Raw genomic sequence first — 20,943 nt, 5'->3', positions numbered from 1 at the left:
AATGTGGAACATCTGCCAAGTATTAATATAACCACAGGCAGCCACATATATTTATATATTTAAACTCTTGTTCTATTGTGCATGAAATTGTGATGCCTGTTGTGCTGCCAAGCCAACACACTCCAACAGACAATAAACAAGAAAACAATTTGTGTCTCAAGGGAACAGGGTGATATAGAGCTTTAATATGTAGATTTTTGTTTAAGCCCAGAATGTGGTCCCTGCTGATGCGAGTGACTGCTGTGCTGGAGACGTGTGTTGTGCCTGGCTAAGCATCTCTCTCAGTCACCGGGGGTTCTCTCTCTGCGTTGTGTTGCCTTGTGTGGGATTGCCTGACTGTCTGCCGTGCCTGACGCATTGGTGAATCTGGATTCATGGGAGGCCTCTCTGACTCTTTCTCTCTCTGTTGTTTGTGTTGTTCTTGAAGGTCCTTCATCTTCTGCATGACATAGATATGAACTGAGAGTGGGAAGAGTGCAGCTTGTGTCACTTCCTCCATGATGAACTCTGAGATTGTTGTCTGCTGTGGAGCGATGAGGATGAGGTCATCGATGTGGAGCCCAGGATTGGCTCTCCTAATGGGCGTGGTCACCAGTGTCTGTACCTTTCACCTCACCACTGCCATAGACATCCCACTGGAGGGTAAGTGCTCACTTTTCCCATAAAGTGCTTGGGCAGGATATCATAAAGCTTTGTAAAGTACAGTATATTGATTTTGTTCTCCAATATATGTAATGGTCAAAGCAAAGCACAGGTATTCTTTGAAATATAGCATATTTTGTAAATCTGTATCATGCCAAAATCAGTTCAATTATATTCATGGGTCGAACACATCCTTTACTGGGGTTTGGTTTCTAGTTTCATCTTGTTTAAATCAGGTTTCTTCATTCTCTTGTATTGGGGCTGTGTATCTTACAGTTTCCTTGGAAACGAGTATCAAGTTTTCTCTTCTAAATTATTCAGAAACATCTCTTAAGGGCCCGCTTACAAAGAACAGTTCAAACAGGTTTTGAAAATGCAATGCATACTTGCTGTTGATGCAGGGTAATTAATTTCATGCAATCTCCTTAAATGCAATTCACAATCCTCTGTTTTGATGTACCTACAGTACAAATGTTTCTAAAGGCCTATAACCAATAAAAAAAACAATATTATGCTTAAACTTCTGCCTGTGTTTTTGTTGTCTTCCTGCCGCCATGGATATTCTAGTTTTAGGTCACGTAAACAGTAAGTTTGCTCTGATGTGCCCTGTCCCATCCAGCATTAGTGACAGCCTGTCTGTCCTCACTTAATCTCTTGGCTCAGTGGTTGTACCATGTGGTCATCTTGTTTACGATCTGCATCTCATGTGCCATCCTCCATTTATTTACACAATCAACATCTTCGAATTGGATTGTCTTGGACGACTGTCACCCATTTAGTGGCATGTAGTTTTAACCTGCACCATTGGCCATACTGGCCTCACCTCATGCCGCTAGTTTTACCGTTGTTGACCCCTGTAGTTTTGTAGTATATTTCTAACTCATATCACAAGAAACAAGAAACAAGAAAGCATTGACAAAGCAGGGCAAGTTCAAACAGTGCTGTATGTCACTGTGAAATAGAACTGTAAGAAAAGGAACCCATTGGGCACAGACGTCATTTGAAATGACGTGAAAACAACGTTGATTCGACCAGTGTGTGCCCAGTGGGAAATACCATCATAATCGAAATGAACCATCCCATAACATCCCATAACACCTTATAGAGTGTGAGAGATTATATCATCAGAAACCTGCAGTAGGTCTAGGGGAGTTTTCATAAAGTGTTGTCCTTGTTGTCTGTTTTCCAGTTGAGCAGCTACCCACCATCACAGAGGCGTCCCCCAGTTCTCTGATCGCCTTCCCCTTCGATGAGAGCTTCCCCATGACGTGTGAAGCCAAAGGGAACCCCGAGCCAGAGTGAGTTCTGAGTGTCCTACTATACCATTCCATACCCAGCAGATGGGAGAGGGACAGCCCAGGAGAGCTCGTTAGCAGCCCAACAGACAGCCTATCACTGGCCATCGATTTGGCGTGTCACATTTGGCTAGTTGATTTGGCGAGTTTTGGTGTTTGATTTTCAAGTCTTGGACAGACTGTGAGGACCAACCTTGGATACTAAACACACTGTACATTTGGCTGAAACACATGAAACATTTTCAAGATTTACGTTGAACGTTATCAGTGACTGATTTAACTGTTGATTTTGTAGATTCCGGTGGACGAAAAATGGGGAAGAGTTTGACCCCTACCAGGACCCGAGGCTGATCAAGGAGGACAACTCGGGGACATTTGTGATCCCCAACACTGGGAACCTCACAGAGTACCAGGGAACATACCGCTGTTATGCCTCGAACAAACTAGGGACAGCCATAACGGAGGAGATTGAGTTTGTTGTGCCCCGTGAGTAGCATAGATCCATACATCTCTGATCTCTATGGTGCTCCATTACAGTTCTTTGAAAGTAATTCAGGGCCTGAAAATCAATGTTGTGACTGTGTCGCTCCGTCGTGAGCTGTTCGTTGTATTGACCATGGCAGAAAGTCATTGAACCTCCAGAGCATTCCACCCCCAGTTGCCTCTCATCTATACCCATATAGAAGGGAGACTGATCTAGCCTCTCCATCATTTCCCTTGGTACATTTTTCATTTTGTTCCAAAGCATAGTACATAAATCTTCAAAGAAATCCAGACCGAGGGGAACTGTGACAAAATTTGTCCGTGCTTCAACCATTCAGTGCGACTGACATGCAGCACAACAGTACTAATGACGTCTATTTCTTCCCGCAAGTCAAAATATGAAGAATGTGCTGTAAAATCCAATTCACTGGAACACAAACACCTCCATAGACGACCAGCACAAAACACTAGTATCATAGGACTGCCACCTGCTGGAGAGAAAGGCAACTACATCAAATGACTGACAAATCATACACTGACATACACTGAGTATACCAAACATTAAGAACACCTTCCTAATATTGAGTTGCTTTCACCTGGATTCACCTGGTCAGTCTATGTCATGGAAAGAGCAGGTGTTCCTAATGTTTTGTACACTCCATATATATTATGTTTTTTTTTTATCAGATGTTCCTAAGTTTCCAAAGGAGACGATTGATCCCATCGAGGTGGAGGAGGGTCAGCCTGTCATTCTGGAGTGTAACCCTCCTAAAGGAATCCCTCCTTTACAGATCTACTGGATGACCATCGGTGAGTGACTAGCGGCTTCCCAGACCTAACACAGTGTCTGAGTCATGTCCAATGCTTTCTGTGGACACCTGCCGTTTTATTGAAGGACAATAGATCAAACAAAAGCTACTAGCATGCGGTTTATATGGAATGTTGCCCTCTTTTCACCTCCTCAGGCCTTCAGCACATAGAGCAGGATGACAGGGTGTCCATGGGTCTGAACGGCGACCTGTTCTTCTCTAATGCTCTGGAGAAGGACAGTCGCAGAGACTACTGCTGCTTCGCTGCCTTCCCCAGGATACGCACCATCGTACAGAAGACTGCCATGTCTGTCATAGTCAAAAGCAGTAGGTGTCAATCTAAAAGGCATGTCTGTGATTAGGTTTATTTATTAACTCCGCTACAGCGTAGAGCTTGACCAAATGACTTTGGTCTTGTGAAGATTCAGATCCAGCAAAAAGCTTTGTTTTGATCATCATAATGACCTCAACCTCTGATTCAATGCATTTGTCGCTATGATCATGTACAGTTGAAGTCGGAAGTTTACATACACCTTAGCCAAATACATTTAAACTCAGTTTTTCACAATTCCTGACATTTAATCCTAGTACAAATTCCCTGTCTTAGGTCAGTTAGGATCACAACTTTATTTTAAGAATGTGAAATGTCAGAATAATAGTAAAGAGAATGATTTATTTCAGCTTTTATTTAATCACATTCCCAGTGGGTCAGAAGTTTACATACACTCAATTAGTATTTGGTAGCATTGCCTTTAAATTGTTTAACTTGGGTCAGTTTTGGAGCAGTGGCTTCTTCCTCGCTGAGCGGCCTTTCAGGTTTGTCGATATAGGACTCTTTTTACTGTGGATATAGATACTTTTGTACCTGTTTCCTCCAGCATCTTCACAAGGTCCTTTGCTGTTGTTCTGGGATTGATTTGCACTTTTCGCACCAAAGTATGTTCATCTTTAGGAGACAGAACGCGTCTCCTTCCTGAGCGGTATGAAGGCTGCGTGGTCCCATGGTGTTTATACTTGCATACTATTATCTGTACAGATGAACGTGGTACCTTCAGGCGTTTGGAAATTGCTCCCAAGGATGAACCAGACTTGTGGAGGTCTACACATTTTTTTCTGAGGTCTTGGCCGATTTCTTTTCATTTTCCCATGATGTCAAGCAAAGAGGCATTGAGTTTGAAGGTAGGCCTTGAAATACATCCACAGGTACACCTCCAATTGACTCAAATGATGTCAATTAGCCTATCAGAAGCTTCTAAAGCATGACATCATTTTCTGGAATTTTCCAAGCTGTTTAAAGGCACAGTCAACTTAGTGTATGTAAACTTCTGACCCACTGGAATTGTGAAACAGTGAATTATAAGTGAAATAATTTGTCTGTAGACAATTGTTGGAAAAATTACTTGTGTCATGCACAAAGTAGATGTCCTAACCAACTTGCCAAAACTATAGTTTGTTAAGAAGAAATGTGTGGAGTGGTTGAAAAACAAGTTTTAATGACTCCAACCTAAGTGTATGTAAACTTCCGACATCAACTGTACATGATCAAGAACATTCCCAATATCCAACCGCATTTCCAAAGTTGTATTTTCTTTACTCTTGATGACACTGATGTTTTCATGAATCTACAGCACCCCATTGTCTGTCATGATTGTTCTGTTTTATGGATGCTTTGCACATTTTCATATGTTACCCACCTTCATTTCAGAAAATTCAAACAGTGACTCAAGTAGCAGTCCTGGTCATGGTAAGTTACATGCCATACCATATCATTGTCCAGAACACCCCATACATTATTTTTTTTCATATCAGAGTGTGATATGGGGATCCAAAGATTGCATTGTAGGTTAGCAGTCCAAGAGTTAGACCCATGCATTGCCTTCTTTGAAAAACTAAGCATAAAAAACTGTTTCTATTCCATTCTCAAAGCCAATTCAATTCTGGAGAGGAAACCAAGTCTTCTGATGCCCTCTGGTGTCAAGTCGGAGACACAGCTGGTGAAAGGTGATGAGCTGCTACTGGAGTGCATTGCGGAGGGCTTGTAAGTAAACCCTTCCTCTCTATTTTACAAAGTACTGCATGATATCTGCTAGACACTTCATTGTATTTGAAGCAACTACATCAATGTAAAATATCAATCATTATACTGCCCCTTTCAGTCCAACACCCAAGATTGAATGGGTGAAGATGGGCCACAGGCTGCCCGACAGAGCGACAATAGAGAACCATGGGAAACTCCTGAGCATTAACCGGGTCAATGAGGACGACAGTGGGAAATACATGTGTAAGGCTAAGAACATCCACGGAGAGGCCAGGCACTCCTTTGATGTATCAGTGGAAGGTAAGTGGAGAAATTGACAAAGGTTGAAATAATAGGTTCTTAGTTTTATTATGTGTGTCTGAAAAACAGCTGTATAGCTTAAACTGCATTCATAGGTTTTACTGTAGGAAACCGCAATAGAGTCTGATATGATAAGTACTTCGTAATAGTAACTCATTTTTATGATAACGAGTGCCATCTACTGTACATTGAATGAACTGCTATTCAAGAGGGATTCAAAAAGTCACCATTTGAGAATTGGCTCCAGGTGATAGAAAACACAAACATCATAACTCTTGCATGATTCCCATGTTTTTTAATGCAAATTCTGGGAGAGAGGTGTACTGTGCTCTGGTTCCCTCACTTCTTCCTGATGTTATGTCTGTCTTTGATGTTGTTCTTTCCAGAGCCTCCTCGGTGGGTGTCTGGGCCTGAGAGCCAGCTTAGTACGATTGGCTCAAATGTGCATATCAAGTGCTCCGCCACTGGCACTCCTCAGCCCACCATCCAATGGAGGGTGAATGGAAAACGTCTTGAGGGTATGTTCTCAGTCTACCTCGACAAGACATGGATGTCCTATTTCTAGTACTGCCAATTGATGCACAGTTAATGGATTTCATTGTTGATTGCAGAGGTCCCAGCATCTAACAGAAAAGAGTTGGATGACACCATTGTCTTGCACAACGCCAAATCAATTGACAGTGCCGTCTACCAATGTGAGGCCTCCAACAGACATGGAACCCTACTGGCCAATGCCAATATCATGATCATGAGTAAGTTTATGGGGCTTCGTTGGTTTTACGCTCCACCTCTGAAAATAGCCTCTACTTTCCTCTGAGGCTTTAAGTTTTAATGGTCACAAATGAATAGTTGCAACATCTCAGCATTCATCATTGTTTTACCAGTCGTGCTCATCCATTTAGTATGGAATTGTATGAAGAGGAAAGTGCACAAAATAATCCAACCAGTTGCTTGGCATTGGCGTGAGGCAGTGGAAGACTGTCTGTGAGTGGTGGTGTGTCTGGTTTGAAAGCCGGCTCTGGCGCCTGCGCACCTCGGGCCATGGTGAAATAAAGGTTGTCTGAGCACCACAGTCCTCCATACAGACTACCCACCCACGTCCCCTGTCCCTGTTGATCAGCCCGCCTGCTCCCAGGCATTTATTCATATGCTAGCACGTTTCTCTACTCCATTCAGAATGCAATGCCACAACACTAAAATGTGTTCCTTTTTTAAGAGCAGATTTTAAAAAATGTGCTCTCTTTGGCTTCTCAGAAATGTCTGGAGTGTGACACTCTGGCTCTATGGACGTTTATTTTGAGCCAGGGTTGTTCACTTTCTATTGTTTGGGTGTATTTCATTTGGTGGTGTTGGGGATGGGTGAGTTTCATTTTGTTTGTGTCTATGGTGATTGGTCTATGACTCCCAATCGGAGGTAACGAGTGTCAGCTGTCGGCTCGTTATCTCTGATTGGGAGCCATATATATTCTGTGTGTTTTCTCCTTTGTTTTGTGGGTTATTGTTTCTGTGTTGCTGTTAGTCGTATTCAGTATTTGAACGTCACGTATCGTTATTTTGTTGTTTTCTTCGTGGTTGCTTTTATTAATAAAGTCATCATGTTCACTCGCAACGCTGCGTATTGGTCCGCTCCTTCAGACGATCGTGACAGAATAACCCACCACAAGAGGACCAAGCGGCGTAACAAGCGGCAACAGGACCTACCTACGCAGGATTTATGGACGCCTCCTAAGGATTTTTGGACATGGGAGGAGATTCGGGCTGGAAAGGGTCCTTGGGCACAACCGGAGGAATATCACCGCCCTCGTGAAGAGCTGGAGACAGCTGCAGCCGAGAGGAGGTGGTATGAGGAGGAATATCACCGCCCTCGTGAAGAGCTGGAGGCAGCTGCAGCCGAGAGGAGGTGGTATGAAGAGGAAGCGCGGAGTCGAGGCTGGAAGCCCGTGGTTACTCCCCAAAAAATTTTTTTGGGGGGGCACATGGCTTGGGCGCCTGGGCAGCAGGAGGCTGCCACAGGTAGAGCTGGAGAGAAGGCTATCGGATTACGGGAGCCATTGGCGAGTAGAGGGAGGGAAGTTGTTGTGGCACGGCATGAGAGACTGAAGTGTGTTCCCAGTCTGGTCCGGTCCGTTCTTGATCCCCAGTTAAGGCCAGTGGTGGGTGTTCCCGGTACGGACCGGTCTGTTCCTACTCCACGCACCAGGTCCACGATGTGCGTCGCCAGCCGGCCAGAGTCTGCCGTCTGCCCTAGGGCGTCTGAACTGCCCGTCTGCCAAGCGCTGCATAAGCCGCCCGTCTGTACTGAGCCTGCAAAGCCGTCCGTCTGCCATGAGCCTTCAGAGCCGTCCGCCAGACAGAATCATACACCTGCTATGGAATCAGCAGGAGCCGACGCAGCCCAGACTAGACTGGAAGCTCAGGTTCGGGACCAGAAAGAGCAACTCCTGCAGATGGGAGCCGCCCTGCTGGAGGTGATGACTGCAATCCGAGGCTGGGGTCCGCCTCCACCGCCAGCCTCCCAGCCAGCACCATCAGCCAGCCATGAGCAGCCAGATCCGTCAGCCAGCCATGAGCAGCTAGACCCGTCAGCCAGCCATGAGCAGCCAGATCCGTCAGCCAGCCATGAGCAGCCAGATCCGTCAGCCAGCCATGAGCAGCCAGATCCGTCAGCCAGCCATGAGCAGCCAGATCCGTCAGCCAGCCATGAGCAGCCAGATCCGTCAGCCAGCCATGAGCAGCCAGATCCGTCAGCCAGCCATGAGCAGCCAGATCCGTCAGCCAGCCATGAGCAGCCAGATCCGTCAGCCAGCCATGAGCAGCCAGACCCGTCAGCCAGCCATGAGCAGCCAGACCCGTCAGCCAGCCATGAGCAGCCAGATCCGTCAGCCAGCCATGAGCAGCCAGATCCGTCAGCCAGCCATGAGCAGCCAGATCCGTCAGCCAGCCAGGATCCGCCAGAGCCGTCCAGCCAGGATCCGCCAGAGCCGTCCAGCCAGGATCCGCCAGAGCCGTCTAGCCAGGATCCGCCAGAGCCGTCCAGCCAGGATCCGCCAGAGCCGTCCAGCCAGGATCCGCCAGAGCTGTCCAGCCAGGATCCGCCAGAGCTGTCCAGCCAGGATCCGCCAGAGCCGTCCAGCCAGGATCCGCCAGAGCCGTCCAGCCAGGATCCGCCAGAGCCGTCCAGCCAGGATCCGCCAGAGCCGTCCAGCCAGGATCCGCCAGAGCCGTCCAGCCAGGATCCGCCAGAGCCGTCCAGCCAGGATCCGCCAGAGCCGTCCAGCCAGGATCCGCCAGAGCCGTCCAGCCAGGATCCGCCAGAGCCGTCCAGCCAGGATCCGCCAGAGCCGTCCCGCCAGGATCCGCCAGAGCCGTCCAGCCTGGATCCGCCAGAGCCGTCCCGCCAGGATCCGCCAGAGCCGTCCCGCCAGGATCCGCCAGAGCCGTCCCGCCAGGATCCGCCAGAGCCAGCCAGCCAGGATCCGCCATCTAGTCAGGTGCTGCCCCTTAGCCCGGTGCTGCCCCTTAGTCCGGTGCTGCCCCTGAGTCCGGTGCTGCCCCTGAGTCCGGTGCCGCCCCTTAGCCCGGTGCTGCCCCGTAGTCCGGTACTGCCCCTTAGCCCGGTGCTGCCCCTTAGTCCTGTACTGCCCTTTAGTCCGGTACTGCCCCGTAGTCCGGTGCTGCCCCTTAGTCCGGTGCTGTCCCTTAGCCCGGTGCTGCCCCTTATCCCGGTGCTGCCCCTTATCCCGGTGCTGCCCCTTAGGCCGATGCTGCCCCTTAGTCCGGGGTTGCCCCTTAGTCCAGGTGGGGTTAGGTGGAGGGTGGTCATTGGGAGGAGGCTACCGAAGCAGGTTGTGACTGTGGTGGGGTGGGGATCACGACCGGGGCCAGAGCCGCCACCATGGACAGACGTCCACCCAGACCCTCCCCTAGTCCTGATGTTGGTGCGCCCGGAGTTCGCACCTTTAGGGGGGGGTACTGTGACACTCTGGCTCTATGGACGTTTATTTTGAGCCAGGGTTGTTCACTTTCTATTGTTTGGGTGTATTTCATTTGGTGGTGTTGGGGATGGGTGAGTTTCATTTTGTTTGTGTCTATGGTGATTGGTCTATGACTCCCAATCGGAGGTAACGAGTGTCAGCTGTCGGCTCGTTATCTCTGATTGGGAGCCATATATATTCTGTGTGTTTTCTCCTTTGTTTTGTGGGTTATTGTTTCTGTGTTGCTGTTAGTCGTATTCAGTATTTGAACTTCACGTATCGTTATTTTGTTGTTTTCTTCGTGGTTGCTTTTATTAATAAAGTCATCATGTTCACTCGCAACGCTGCGTATTGGTCCGCTCCTTCAGACGATCGTGACATGGAGTTTGTCACTGGTGACAAACTAGGAAGTTATTAACTGGACTGTTTCTGGATTCAAAATCACAGCTTTTCCTTTTTGTTAACAATGGAGTGAGACAGACAGGATGTTTTGGTTAGAAATGATAAGACACATTTATTTTAAATTTGGCAGTCATTGTTCCACTTGTTTTCATTTATTATTCATTTTTTATTGTTTCAAATTGTATGACAATCATCGTGACAGTCCAGCCATTCTTTCAAAATAAATGTTAATTAACAAAAATGGAAGAAAACTTGGTCTGCTTTATCAGTCTCATTTATTTGAATCTTGGCTATACATTTTAATGGACTTTCTTAGTGTATCTTTGTAACCAATACTGCAATACAGGCGAAGGGCAATTCCTCAATCCCTCCATATCTGTATGGAAGTTAGAAAATAAATCTCTCTCTCTCGTTCATTTCCCAAACCCTGAATCACTAACTGGGATGTCTCTCCCCACAGATCTGCCTCCTATGATCCTGACAGAGGAAGGTCTGGAGTATTCCACTGTGGAGGGGAAGAGTGTAGTCATGCACTGCAAGGTGTTCAGCTCTCCACCCTCTATTGTAACCTGGTGAGTAGGCTAACCAAAGCCTGGTCCCAGAACAGTACTGGCTTCAGCCAACTCATCCTACTCTTCTTGTCATGCCATCAATCATTGGTTCAAGCCCATACAAATGCTGGACCAGGCTATTCCAGCTCCAACCAATCCTCTCAGAGGCCAGTAGAGAGCAGTAGCTATCAATGTGTCGTTAGTATATATCAGTGTCAAAGTGTCATTAGATAGTTATAAAAATAACTGTGTACAGGATCTGTTTCTCTGTTGGTGCACCACTGTTTACTGTGGAAATGTACAGAAAGAAAAAACGTACACCTACACAAATTCTTTAAGGGGTATTGTTGCAGTATCTTCTTAAGTGCTCAGCAAGGTTCCGCTGTAATTGAATTAAATCGCAAGTGGAGACTTTAATTGATTGTTTTAAATGTACAGGAACAAGGATGATTCAACAGGGTCTGTGGAGGGACAAAGGTTTACAGTTCACCAGAATGGATCATTGGAGATCCATAATGTGGAGAAAGAGGACATGGGCCAATACACATGTTACACCAAGAATACTGAAGGGAAGTCGGCTATAACTGCCTTACTGGATGTTAAAGGTATGAAACTAAATATAAGATGTCATTTGTTTAACACACAACTAGGGCCATGTGTTTTTCTAAATACAGTATGTGACCTGACTAGGAAAAAATGCCTTACATAGTTTTGGTTAGAAAGTCACATGGTTAGAAAAAAGAGGGTCCTAAACATAGGCCTTTACATGTAGCTTATACAGTGGTGTGTTTCATCTATCCAAGATCCCACAAAGATATTCCAGGCCCCAGAGGACTTGCAGGTCCTAATAGGATCCACAGCCCAGCTCTCCTGCCTGGCGGTGTACGACAACTCCTTCAGTGGCGACTTTGAGATAGTGTGGGAAAAAGATGATATGGAGATAGCACTAAACCACACTGAGAATTCTGGGTAAGACGAAGCCTTTCTTATGGTGTCACAGATTCAAGCCTAGCCGGATAGTGAACTTGTTTTTTTTCAGATTGCACAGATCAATAGGTTGTCTCTCTTTTTTTCTGCCGATAGATATTTCGTAGAGGATGGCATACTGCAGATCGTCAACGTAAGCCACAGAGACCAGGGCATGTACAAGTGTGTGGCCAGAACTCCAGTGGACCAGGACACTGCCTCTGCACTACTTATAGTGCTGGGTGAGCATATAGGTCAAATACTGTACATCAAAACCTGGTCTGACCCAAAGGGTCTATGACACCCAGCACAACAGAAATGCATAGCATGTCACAGTATGGATCCATATGCTGAAGCCAAGCGTTCCATGGCGTGCAGAACAGAGCAGAACATGATTACACCATGTGTCTTCAGACCTCGGCTCTGCATTTACAGAACAATGCCTTTCATATCGTTTGCATCGTAGTTTTACATGTTGCTTTCTTTTCCATTAGTCAGTTTCTGACTGTTTCATGGAGCATTTAAACATTTTTCTCAGTCCTTTTCCAGAGGATACCATGTCTTTGTGTTATCAAAGTAATGTTGTTGTGGTGGTGGTGTTTTTCCAGATGTCCCAGATGCACCTGAGAACTTGGTGCTGTCTGAACACAAGGGCAGAAGTGTGAAGCTCAAATGGATCCCTGGGGATGACCACAACAGCTCAACCACTGGTAATAGTCTGGCTCTACAAACAAAGTTCAGCAGCTCTGCATGCATGTTGTAACAGCAGGCCTGTAGTATATACAATGATAATAACATGGCACATATTTACTAAGAAAATGGAATTAGTACTTTATTATTGTGTAAGTCTCCTGTCAACATCCCAACACAAATGTGTCCTTTTTTAGCAAGTTTCCTGCTTAGTTCAGTGTCTGAAGAGTTTGCTACACAGGTGGCTGTTAGATAAGCAGCTCCTTTGGCAAAGGGCTTGGGCAGATTGGGGACTGGTTTGTGTGTCTCACCCTGTGAACAGACTTCATTATTGAGTATGAGGAGAGCCAGTGGGAGCCAGGGAACTGGAACGAGCTTCAGAGAGTTCCAGGAAATCACGGTTCGGCAGTCCTCAAACTTTACGGACATGTTGACTATCGCTTTCGAGTGTCTGGAGTCAACGCGGTGGGAAGGGGGCGTCCCAGTGAGCCCACAGAAAGATACAAGACCCCTCCTGCAGGTAGGAAGTCCACTTATGTTCCTTTATCCTCCAGCTTCATATCCCCCTACAGGCCGTCTGACCTGCCTCCGCCGCTCGTTGAACTTTAAAACACTCAAACATCTGAGATAATTGATTTCACCCTTAGGTCTCTCATGCACATTTCACAGGAGATGTATTTAACTAACAATTACAATTCTGGCAAAATCCATATTTCTTCTCTCCCACCAGCCCCTGACAAGAACCCAGAAAATATTAAAATCGAAGGTCATTTGCCACATGAAATGGATATCAACTGGGAGGTAACAAACAGAATGTGGTTCCTTTAATATTCCTTCCCTGCGAACGTACGCACCCCTCCGAGTACTGAATATTTCACAGCAGTTACATTTTGGGGAAATCAAAGAATCTCTCTTTATTCATAGAGAAAATAAGCTTTAGTGTTATCCCTCAGTAATAAATCAAATATCCCTGCTTTTGTTATGTCATATTATGATGTATAACTTTAGAAAACCTATTTTTGATGGGTCGTAGTGAATGGGATAGCTATCAAAGCAGTTCATTGTGGTGCTTTTAATAGAAAGTGAAAAGGAATGGAGGAGAGAGGAGTACAGTAATACAGTAATAAATTCTGCTTCATTGTAAAAAGATTAATCTCACCCCCACGTATTATCGTCCTGCCCTAGCAGAGTAATTTAACCTGAACTTCTGAATTTATGAGCTCCCTCATTGTTAATGATTTGCTTTTGTGGATAATAGTGTCTTATTCTATTTCCCATCATGGTCAGGCCATTGTGAGGAAAGCACTAGATCTCTCTATAATCTCTATAGTCTGTGAAGTCCTAGCCTGCTCCTTATATCAGAGGGGTGCCTCAGAGCTCCCTGGAGCCAGCACCCAGCCAATTGTCTTATTGTTTTACTGATTTTATATGATCAAAGATTAGGATCCATGTATATGGGCTTGACATGATAACCCCACAATAGCTGAGATGTTGAAGGAAATATAAAGAGCTCCTTGCTTCATTGTTCAAGTTCCTATTAAACGGTAATAATCTGTGTGTTACTGTTATTCTTACATTCCCCGCCCTTGCAGCCATTGTCCCCCATTGAACACAATGGGCCAGGCCTTGAATATAAGGTGAGCTATAAACGGCAGGATGTGGAGGAGGACTGGCATGAGCATGTGGTGAAAAGACACTCGTTTGTGGTGAAGGGCACTCCCACGTTTGTGCCATATGAGATCAGGATCCAGGCGAGGAACTACCAGGGATGGGGACCAGAACCCAAAGTGATGACGGGCTACTCTGGAGAGGACTGTGAGTGACTACTGTCCTTTTTTAATAAAATCTTACAGCCTTGTAAATACAAAGAATTTATGTGAATTTCACAATAATAATACTATTCAAATGTATAAGGCCAGTACAGTATGTACCATTCAGCTCTGTGTATTGTTGGCTACAGTCCATAAAAGCTGGACTCTTTCTTCTTCAAATTGCTATACATTTGTGAGCAGAGTAGTTGATGAAATCCAATGTTTGCTAGTAGCTTGGTTGAGCATCACTTTATAGAGCCTATGTCCCCTTTCACTTATGCCAAAGTGAAAACTCTCTTTTAGAAGTCATAAACCATTTCATTCCATACAGTTTTTTATCTTTATCTTTAGCTTTCTTTTGGATTTGCCCTCAGGATGTAACCTCAGGTCAAATATAACACCTCAACCTTGTTAACAATGTGTTTTCTTCCTTTAGAAGCTTTGTACTCTTCTGTTGTCATACTGTCTGGTATCATCGCTTAGGCAATAGCACTGAGCCCCACACTAGTTCCACCCTTGTGAAAGTGGTATATCACATTATTTAGATTGCAGTCACTGATGTATAGATTATTATTTGACAGAGGTAAATCTTTGAATCACCTAAACACTCAACCCAGCCAACACTACACATATGAATGGCCTGTCTGATGTGAGTGTGTTTGGCCCTGCAGTCCCATCCGCAGCCCCTGATGATGTAGAGGTGGAGGTGATGAACAACTCGCTGGTCAAGGTCAGCTGGACACGTGTTCACAAGGACAAGCTGCATGGACATCTGGGAGGCTACAGGGTAATTCCTCAAAACAGCCCAGTAGCTTTAAGACACAGTTTAAAAGGAGAGACCCTGACCACGCTGGATCTTCTGGCCCTCTCATCCCACTCCGTCTCCCTACTGCTGACAGCTCACTGTTCCCTTACACTAGTAAAAAAAAATACTATAACCCAGACTATAGCCTTGTTCTATTTATGAGCTGTTGTCCTTTTCTCACATAATTATGATCTGTTAGACCCATAACACTTTGTCTCCCCTCTGTCATGGCGGTGTCAGATAAACTGGTGGCGGCTGCGTAGTCTGCTGGACTCAAAAAAGACTCACGGGAACAAACACACACTGACATTCCCGGGGGACCGGAACCATGCCATGGTACCGGGGCTCACGCCCTTCTCTGAGTACAGCCTCATCGTCATGACCTTCAACGGGCGAGGCAACGGGCCAGGCAGCCACGCCGTCAACTTCAAAACTCCCGAGGGAGGTAAGACAGGAGGGGAGAGGTCTGGGGTGCCATGGAACATATTGATTCAGTACTGTCCAACTGAAGAAGAAAATAACTATCTAGAGACAATATTATTGTGCTACACTATCAAACTGCTTACTACCTGTATATTATTTTGTTTCTCAGTTCCAGAGAAAAACCCAGTTTTCAGGGTCACAGATGTTCAGAAGCACACCGTTGCTCTCACCTGGGCACCTCCTCTGGTTGCCAATGGAGTCCTCACAGGATACCGGCTAGAGTATCAGCTAAGTGTGTACAACTCTTTCCCCTTCCCCGTTGAACTGCAGTCTCTTACATGCACCAGCCTACCTTCATTCAAAGTGACTAGCGATTCCTTGATCTTACCACTAGGAGATATTGTTGTGCTTGTGAATGGTGCTACAGCACGTTGTTGAACGCTTTGTTAATGAGGGTTTATAGTTTAGTTCCTACAGCTGGTGTTCTATTATAGAAATGTGAGAAATGCATGCAGAGCTGTGATTGTGAAGATCCACAGGTTTAAATCTCACAGTGATTGCATGAGAATAAGATTAAATGGGGGGAAACTCAGATTAAAATAATGAGGCTTGAATACAACTAAATGTTAAATGTCTCTTATTGGATGGCATCAGAAAGCATGGAAGTGGATATCCAAGTATGACTTATTGATAGTATAACCAGGGATGACCCCCTTGGTGGAAAAAAATCACTGTGTTGTTCTGATGAGAGAGGGGTCAGTGTTGGGTTGGGGTGTGACACACTGGCCTGTGTGGTGTGTCATGATCCGGCCCCAACAGCGCTGACCAAGGCCAGCGTGTCACAGCCTTTTAAGGTCTTTGTTAGTGACCCGATACCGTCCACTGGGGACTTCATCACAACCAACGTCCCAGATTAATCCCAAAGGAAACAGTCACTGGACAACCATAACGTGCATGTGTATGTCTCACCCTTCATCCCTGGCCTGAAACAATGATGATGATGAGGCTAATTACAAAGTTTTAAAGAAAGCTTTGCACAGCAACTCTCCCTAATGGTTTTTGATTTTGCCGCTGTGCAAGAGGGCCAAAAGTGTCATGCTGTATTTCAGAAGAAGGGACGTTTACATTGTGCAAGCGTGATAAAGCTGATGGACTCTTTTGAAGTGAGGGGTTTTTGAAGTCCCCTTGAAGGAACTTGTGTGTGAAATGTTAAGGATAATGCACACAGCTGTCAGCATGGCACCGGGAGGAAGCACCAGAGGAATTTAAAGGCTGCTGCACAGCTGTTCCAGGGCTGAGCCCAGCTTCTTAGAGGGCCTTGCTAACTAAATATTTCACAGGTTCCACAGGACCTACACTGTTACATTGAGAGCTAGTTCCATCACTAGGGAGGGCTGAACCAACTCACAATGCAGATCAGATATTATACATGCTTACATAGCGTGGTCATGTATCCATCACCCCAACATATCATGAGTGTCCTTTTCAAATGATCAATCAAAGGCTTCTTTTCAGAGAGATCCTATGTGTCCATTAATATAGTAACACAAGTTTAATTCAGTGTCTGTGTGTGTTTAGTCAATGACACAGAGGAGGTGGGTGTCCTGCAGTCGGTGGACATCAGCCGCCCTGACACCACCACGTGTGTCCTGCGGGACCTCGAGGCTGTCAGCAGGTACAAGTTCTACCTGCGCTCCTGCACCAGGGTGGGCTGTGGGCCCCAGGTCAGCGAGGAGAGCACCACCACGCCTGAAGCACGTAAGTCACACAGGCCGGGGTGTTGCAGGGCAGATGGGGGATACTGGAGGAAGTCCTATATGGACAGAAGGGGGCATGGGTTTAGGGTTGGGGGTAATAGTGAGCTGTGGCAGCCAGACTTTGGGATGATGTACTTTGTAGATGACCAAGCCTGTACTCTGTAGATGACCAAGCTTGTACTCTGTAGATGACCAAGACTGTACTCTGTAGATGACCAAGCCTGTACTCTGTAGATGACCAAGCCTGCACTCTGTAGATAACCAAGCCTGTACTCTGTAGATGACCAAGCCTGTACTCTGTAGATGACCAAGCCTGTACTCTGTAGATAACCAAGCCTGTACTCTGTAGATGACCAAGCCTGTACTCTGTAGATGACCAAGCCTGTACTCTGTAGATGACCAAGCCTGTATACTGTAGATGACCAAGCCTGTACTCTGTAGATGACCAAGCCTGTACTCTGTAGATAACCAAGCCTGTACTCTGTAGATGACCAAGCCTGTACTCTGTAGAAGACCAAGCCTGTACTCTGTAGATGACCAAGCCTGTACTCTGTAGATGACCAAGCCTGTACTCTGTAGATAACCAAGCCTGTACTCTGTAGATGACCAAGCCTGTATACTGTAGATGACCAAGCCTGTACTCTGTAGATGACCAAGCCTGTACTCTGTAGATGACCAAGCCTGTACTCTGTAGATGACCAAGCCTGTACACTGTAGATGACCAAGCCTGTACTCTGTAGATGACCAAGCCTGTACTCTGTAGATGACCAAGCCTGTACTCTGTAGATGACCAAGCCTGTACTCTGTAGATGACCAAGCCTGTACTCTGTAGATGACCAAGCCTGTATACTGTAGATGACCAAGCCTGTACACTGTAGATGACCAAGCCTGTACACTGTAGATGACCAAGCCTGTACTCTGTAGATGACCAAGCCTGTACTCTGTAGATGACCAAGCCTGTACACTGTAGATGACCAAGCCTGTACTCTGTAGATGACCAAGCCATTTCAGTAATGGCTTGGCCCAGAATTTCAGGGAATATGATATTGGCTCCAACTGCCAGGCTTTTCATATCTCCATCTAAGTAATTTTTGTTGGTAAACAATATCATAAGGGTGTGAGAAGGGGTTTCATTCGTCATTGTCATGAAAGAGCAAGTGCTTATTGATTTAAAGGAGAAAGCAAGCTATGAAACAACCAGCTGGAAAATAGATTTGCCTTCGGCAAGAGAAACTGTATATTTTCTATATCATATTGTATTATTATATAGGAATTGGTGAGGTAAGTCAATTGCCAGCCATTGCAGTATGTTTGGTTCATGCATGTTTGGTTCATTTTATAAAACACTTCACATGAGTGGTAGATATGTACTCTTCTGAGTCTGTGGGAGTATAGATAAGGGGGTGGCACCAGTCAAATATAATTAGAATCTAATGAAAATAAGCAAGTGCACTTGATTTTGTAATGGAGAGTCTGTACTGTATTCTGAGGTGCCACAGCACACACAGCCTCTGTCCAACAACAGTAATAATTCATTTGGGTCCTCTCTAATAGTACATTTTAGTAGACGCTCTTATCCAGAGCAACTTACAGGAGCAATTAGGGTTAAGTGCCTTGCTCAAGGGCACGTCAACAGATTTTTCAGCAAGTCTGCTCAGGGATTCGAGCCAGCGACCTTTCAGTTACTGGCCCAATGCTCATAATCGCTAGGCTACCTGCAAGTAAGGGCTTTCACATGAATATAAATGTACAGTATAACAAAACATAGCATCCTATTCAATCTCAGTAAGCAGGCTTCTGGGATGAATTCAAAAACATCAAATTTGGTGTGCTGTGAGAATGCATGTTTAGATAATATTGTTTTGGATGTATATCCTGTAAATACAAGTTACACTCTTATAAAAAAGGGTTCCAAAAGGTTTCTTTGGCTGTCCATATAAGAGAACCCTTTTTGTTTCCAGGTATAACCCTTTTTGGTTTCAGGTAGAAACCTTTTTTTCTACCTGGAACCCAACGTTTTTTTTAAACCTGGAACCAATAAGGGTTCTACCTGGAACCAATAAGGGTTCTTCAAAGGTTTCTCCTGTGGGGACAGCTGAAAAACCCTTTTAGGTTCTACATAGCACCTTTTATTCTAAGAGTGTTGATTGAGATGGGCCATAATTGTAATTTACTTCATTTACACAAATTGATGCATCTTTTTCATGCTTATGTTGCGGTTGGTGTCTGCATATGCTTTCGCTATGCCATGCTAATGTACACTGAACAAAAATATAAACGCAAAGTGCTGGTCCCATGTTTCATGAGCTGAAATAAAAGATTCCAGAAATGTTCCATACGCACAAAAAGCTTATTTCTCTTACGTTTTCTGAACAAATTCGTTTACATCCCTGTTAGTGAGCATTTGTCCTTTGCCAAGATAATCCATCCACCTGACAGGTGTGGCATATCAAGAAGCTGATTAAACAGCATGATCATAACACAGGGGCACCTTGTGCTGGGGACAATAAAAGGCCACTCTAAAATGTACAATTTTGTCACACAACACAATGCCACAGATGTCTCAAGTTTTGAGGGAGTGTGCAATTGGCATGCTGACTGCAGGAATGTCCACCAGAGCTGTTGGCAGATAATTGAATGTTAATTTCTCTATCATAAGCCGCCTCCAACATTGTTTTAGAGAATTTGGCAGTACGTCCAACTGGCCTCACAACCGCAGACACGTGTATGGCGTCATGTGGGCGAGCGGTTTGCTGATATCAACGTTGTGAACAGAGTGACAGTGGGGTTATAGTATGGGCAGGCATAAGCTACGGACAATGAAAACAAATGCATTTTATCGATGGCAATTTGAATGCACAGAGATACCGTGACGAGATCCTGAGGCCTATTGTTGTGTCATTCATCCGCCACCATCACCTCATGTTTCAGCCTGATAATGCATGGCCCCATGTCACAAGGATCTGTACACAATTCCTGGAAGATGAAAATGTCCCAGTTCTTCCATGGCCTGCATACTCACCAGACATGTCAACCATTGAGCATGTTTGGGATGCTCTGGATTGATGTGTACGACAGCGTATTCCATTTCCCGCCAACATCCAGCAACTTCGCACAGCCATTGAAGAGGAGAGGGACAACATTCCACAGGCCACAATCAACAGCCTGATCAACTCTGCGAAGGAGATGTTTCACGCTCCATGAGGCAAATGGTGATCACACCAGATACTGACTGGTTTTCTGATCCACGGCCCTACCTTTTTTTAAGGTATCTGTGACCAACATATGCATATCTGTATTCCTAGTCATGTGAAATCCATAGATTAGGGCCTAATGAATTTATTTAATTCGACTGATTTCCTTATATGAACTGTAACTCAGTAAAATCTTTGAATTTGTTGCATGTTGCATTTATATTTTTGTTCAGTATATGTAAGGCTTTTAACTTGTGCAATTGAAAATAATCTATGCCTATCAGGTATCCATCGTTTTGATGGGTACATTCAGTGTGTGGTGTGGAAGCTGAAACCACTTTCAAAACATGTACCTGCTTGGCAATGCGTTCCTTTTTTCTTTTCTATCTCTTCACCAGCTTCAACAGCGGTGTCCACTGTCAACTTCAGTATGTAGATTTCTGTTTATGTGCAGTAAAAAGAACTACTGTAGTCTAACGCTGCTGTAAATCATGCCCTCGGGTATATTAACTACGTTGATTTATTACTGCATGAGTCTGCAATTCAATAATTGTATCATATCCTTGGTAGATAGTTGAGTAGTACTGTAGCTCTCTCATTCCATTTCTGAGAACGACTCATGCTATTCTTTTGATATACCTGTTAGTATGATTTCTGTAAGCTATAGTTTCTTTAACATAGACTAGCTGTGTGCATGAATATGGATAAAGGGCTGATAAACGGGTGGGAGGTGACAGCTACAGACAGCTCTAGACAGCTCCTGCCTCCATGGTTGAATGGGTCAAGCAGGCATTTAGCAAAAG

The 20,943-nt window shown here is 45.2% G+C and overlaps 1 protein-coding gene across 1 annotated transcript in view; it reads left to right on the top strand.

The window, feature by feature from the left end:
• Positions 1–533: 533 nt before the first annotated feature.
• chl1b (cell adhesion molecule L1-like b) overlaps positions 534–20,943 on the top strand; it is a gene marked incomplete at its 5' end in the record, with an annotated part of 29,557 nt that continues 9,147 nt past the window's right edge. Inside the window, 23 exons of the mRNA XM_084167475.1 lie at positions 534–642; positions 1,210–1,227; positions 1,832–1,940; positions 2,233–2,423; positions 3,108–3,230; positions 3,386–3,556; positions 4,935–4,973; positions 5,156–5,267; positions 5,386–5,567; positions 5,954–6,085; positions 6,179–6,319; positions 10,404–10,515; positions 10,933–11,099; positions 11,298–11,463; positions 11,578–11,702; positions 12,069–12,170; positions 12,473–12,670; positions 12,881–12,951; positions 13,743–13,965; positions 14,633–14,748; positions 15,007–15,211; positions 15,359–15,481; positions 16,768–16,947. Coding sequence (XP_084023601.1) covers positions 534–642; positions 1,210–1,227; positions 1,832–1,940; positions 2,233–2,423; positions 3,108–3,230; positions 3,386–3,556; positions 4,935–4,973; positions 5,156–5,267; positions 5,386–5,567; positions 5,954–6,085; positions 6,179–6,319; positions 10,404–10,515; positions 10,933–11,099; positions 11,298–11,463; positions 11,578–11,702; positions 12,069–12,170; positions 12,473–12,670; positions 12,881–12,951; positions 13,743–13,965; positions 14,633–14,748; positions 15,007–15,211; positions 15,359–15,481; positions 16,768–16,947 — 3,115 coding nt within the window. The remainder of the gene's footprint in view (positions 643–1,209; positions 1,228–1,831; positions 1,941–2,232; positions 2,424–3,107; positions 3,231–3,385; positions 3,557–4,934; positions 4,974–5,155; positions 5,268–5,385; positions 5,568–5,953; positions 6,086–6,178; positions 6,320–10,403; positions 10,516–10,932; positions 11,100–11,297; positions 11,464–11,577; positions 11,703–12,068; positions 12,171–12,472; positions 12,671–12,880; positions 12,952–13,742; positions 13,966–14,632; positions 14,749–15,006; positions 15,212–15,358; positions 15,482–16,767; positions 16,948–20,943) is intronic.

Source organism: Coregonus lavaretus (genome assembly GCF_964263955.1).
Source record: "Coregonus lavaretus genome assembly, chromosome: 8".
NCBI lineage: Eukaryota > Metazoa > Chordata > Actinopteri > Salmoniformes > Salmonidae > Coregonus > Coregonus lavaretus.
The sequence above is the reverse complement of the archived record's forward strand: the minus strand, read 5'-3'. Positions and strand labels throughout refer to the sequence as shown.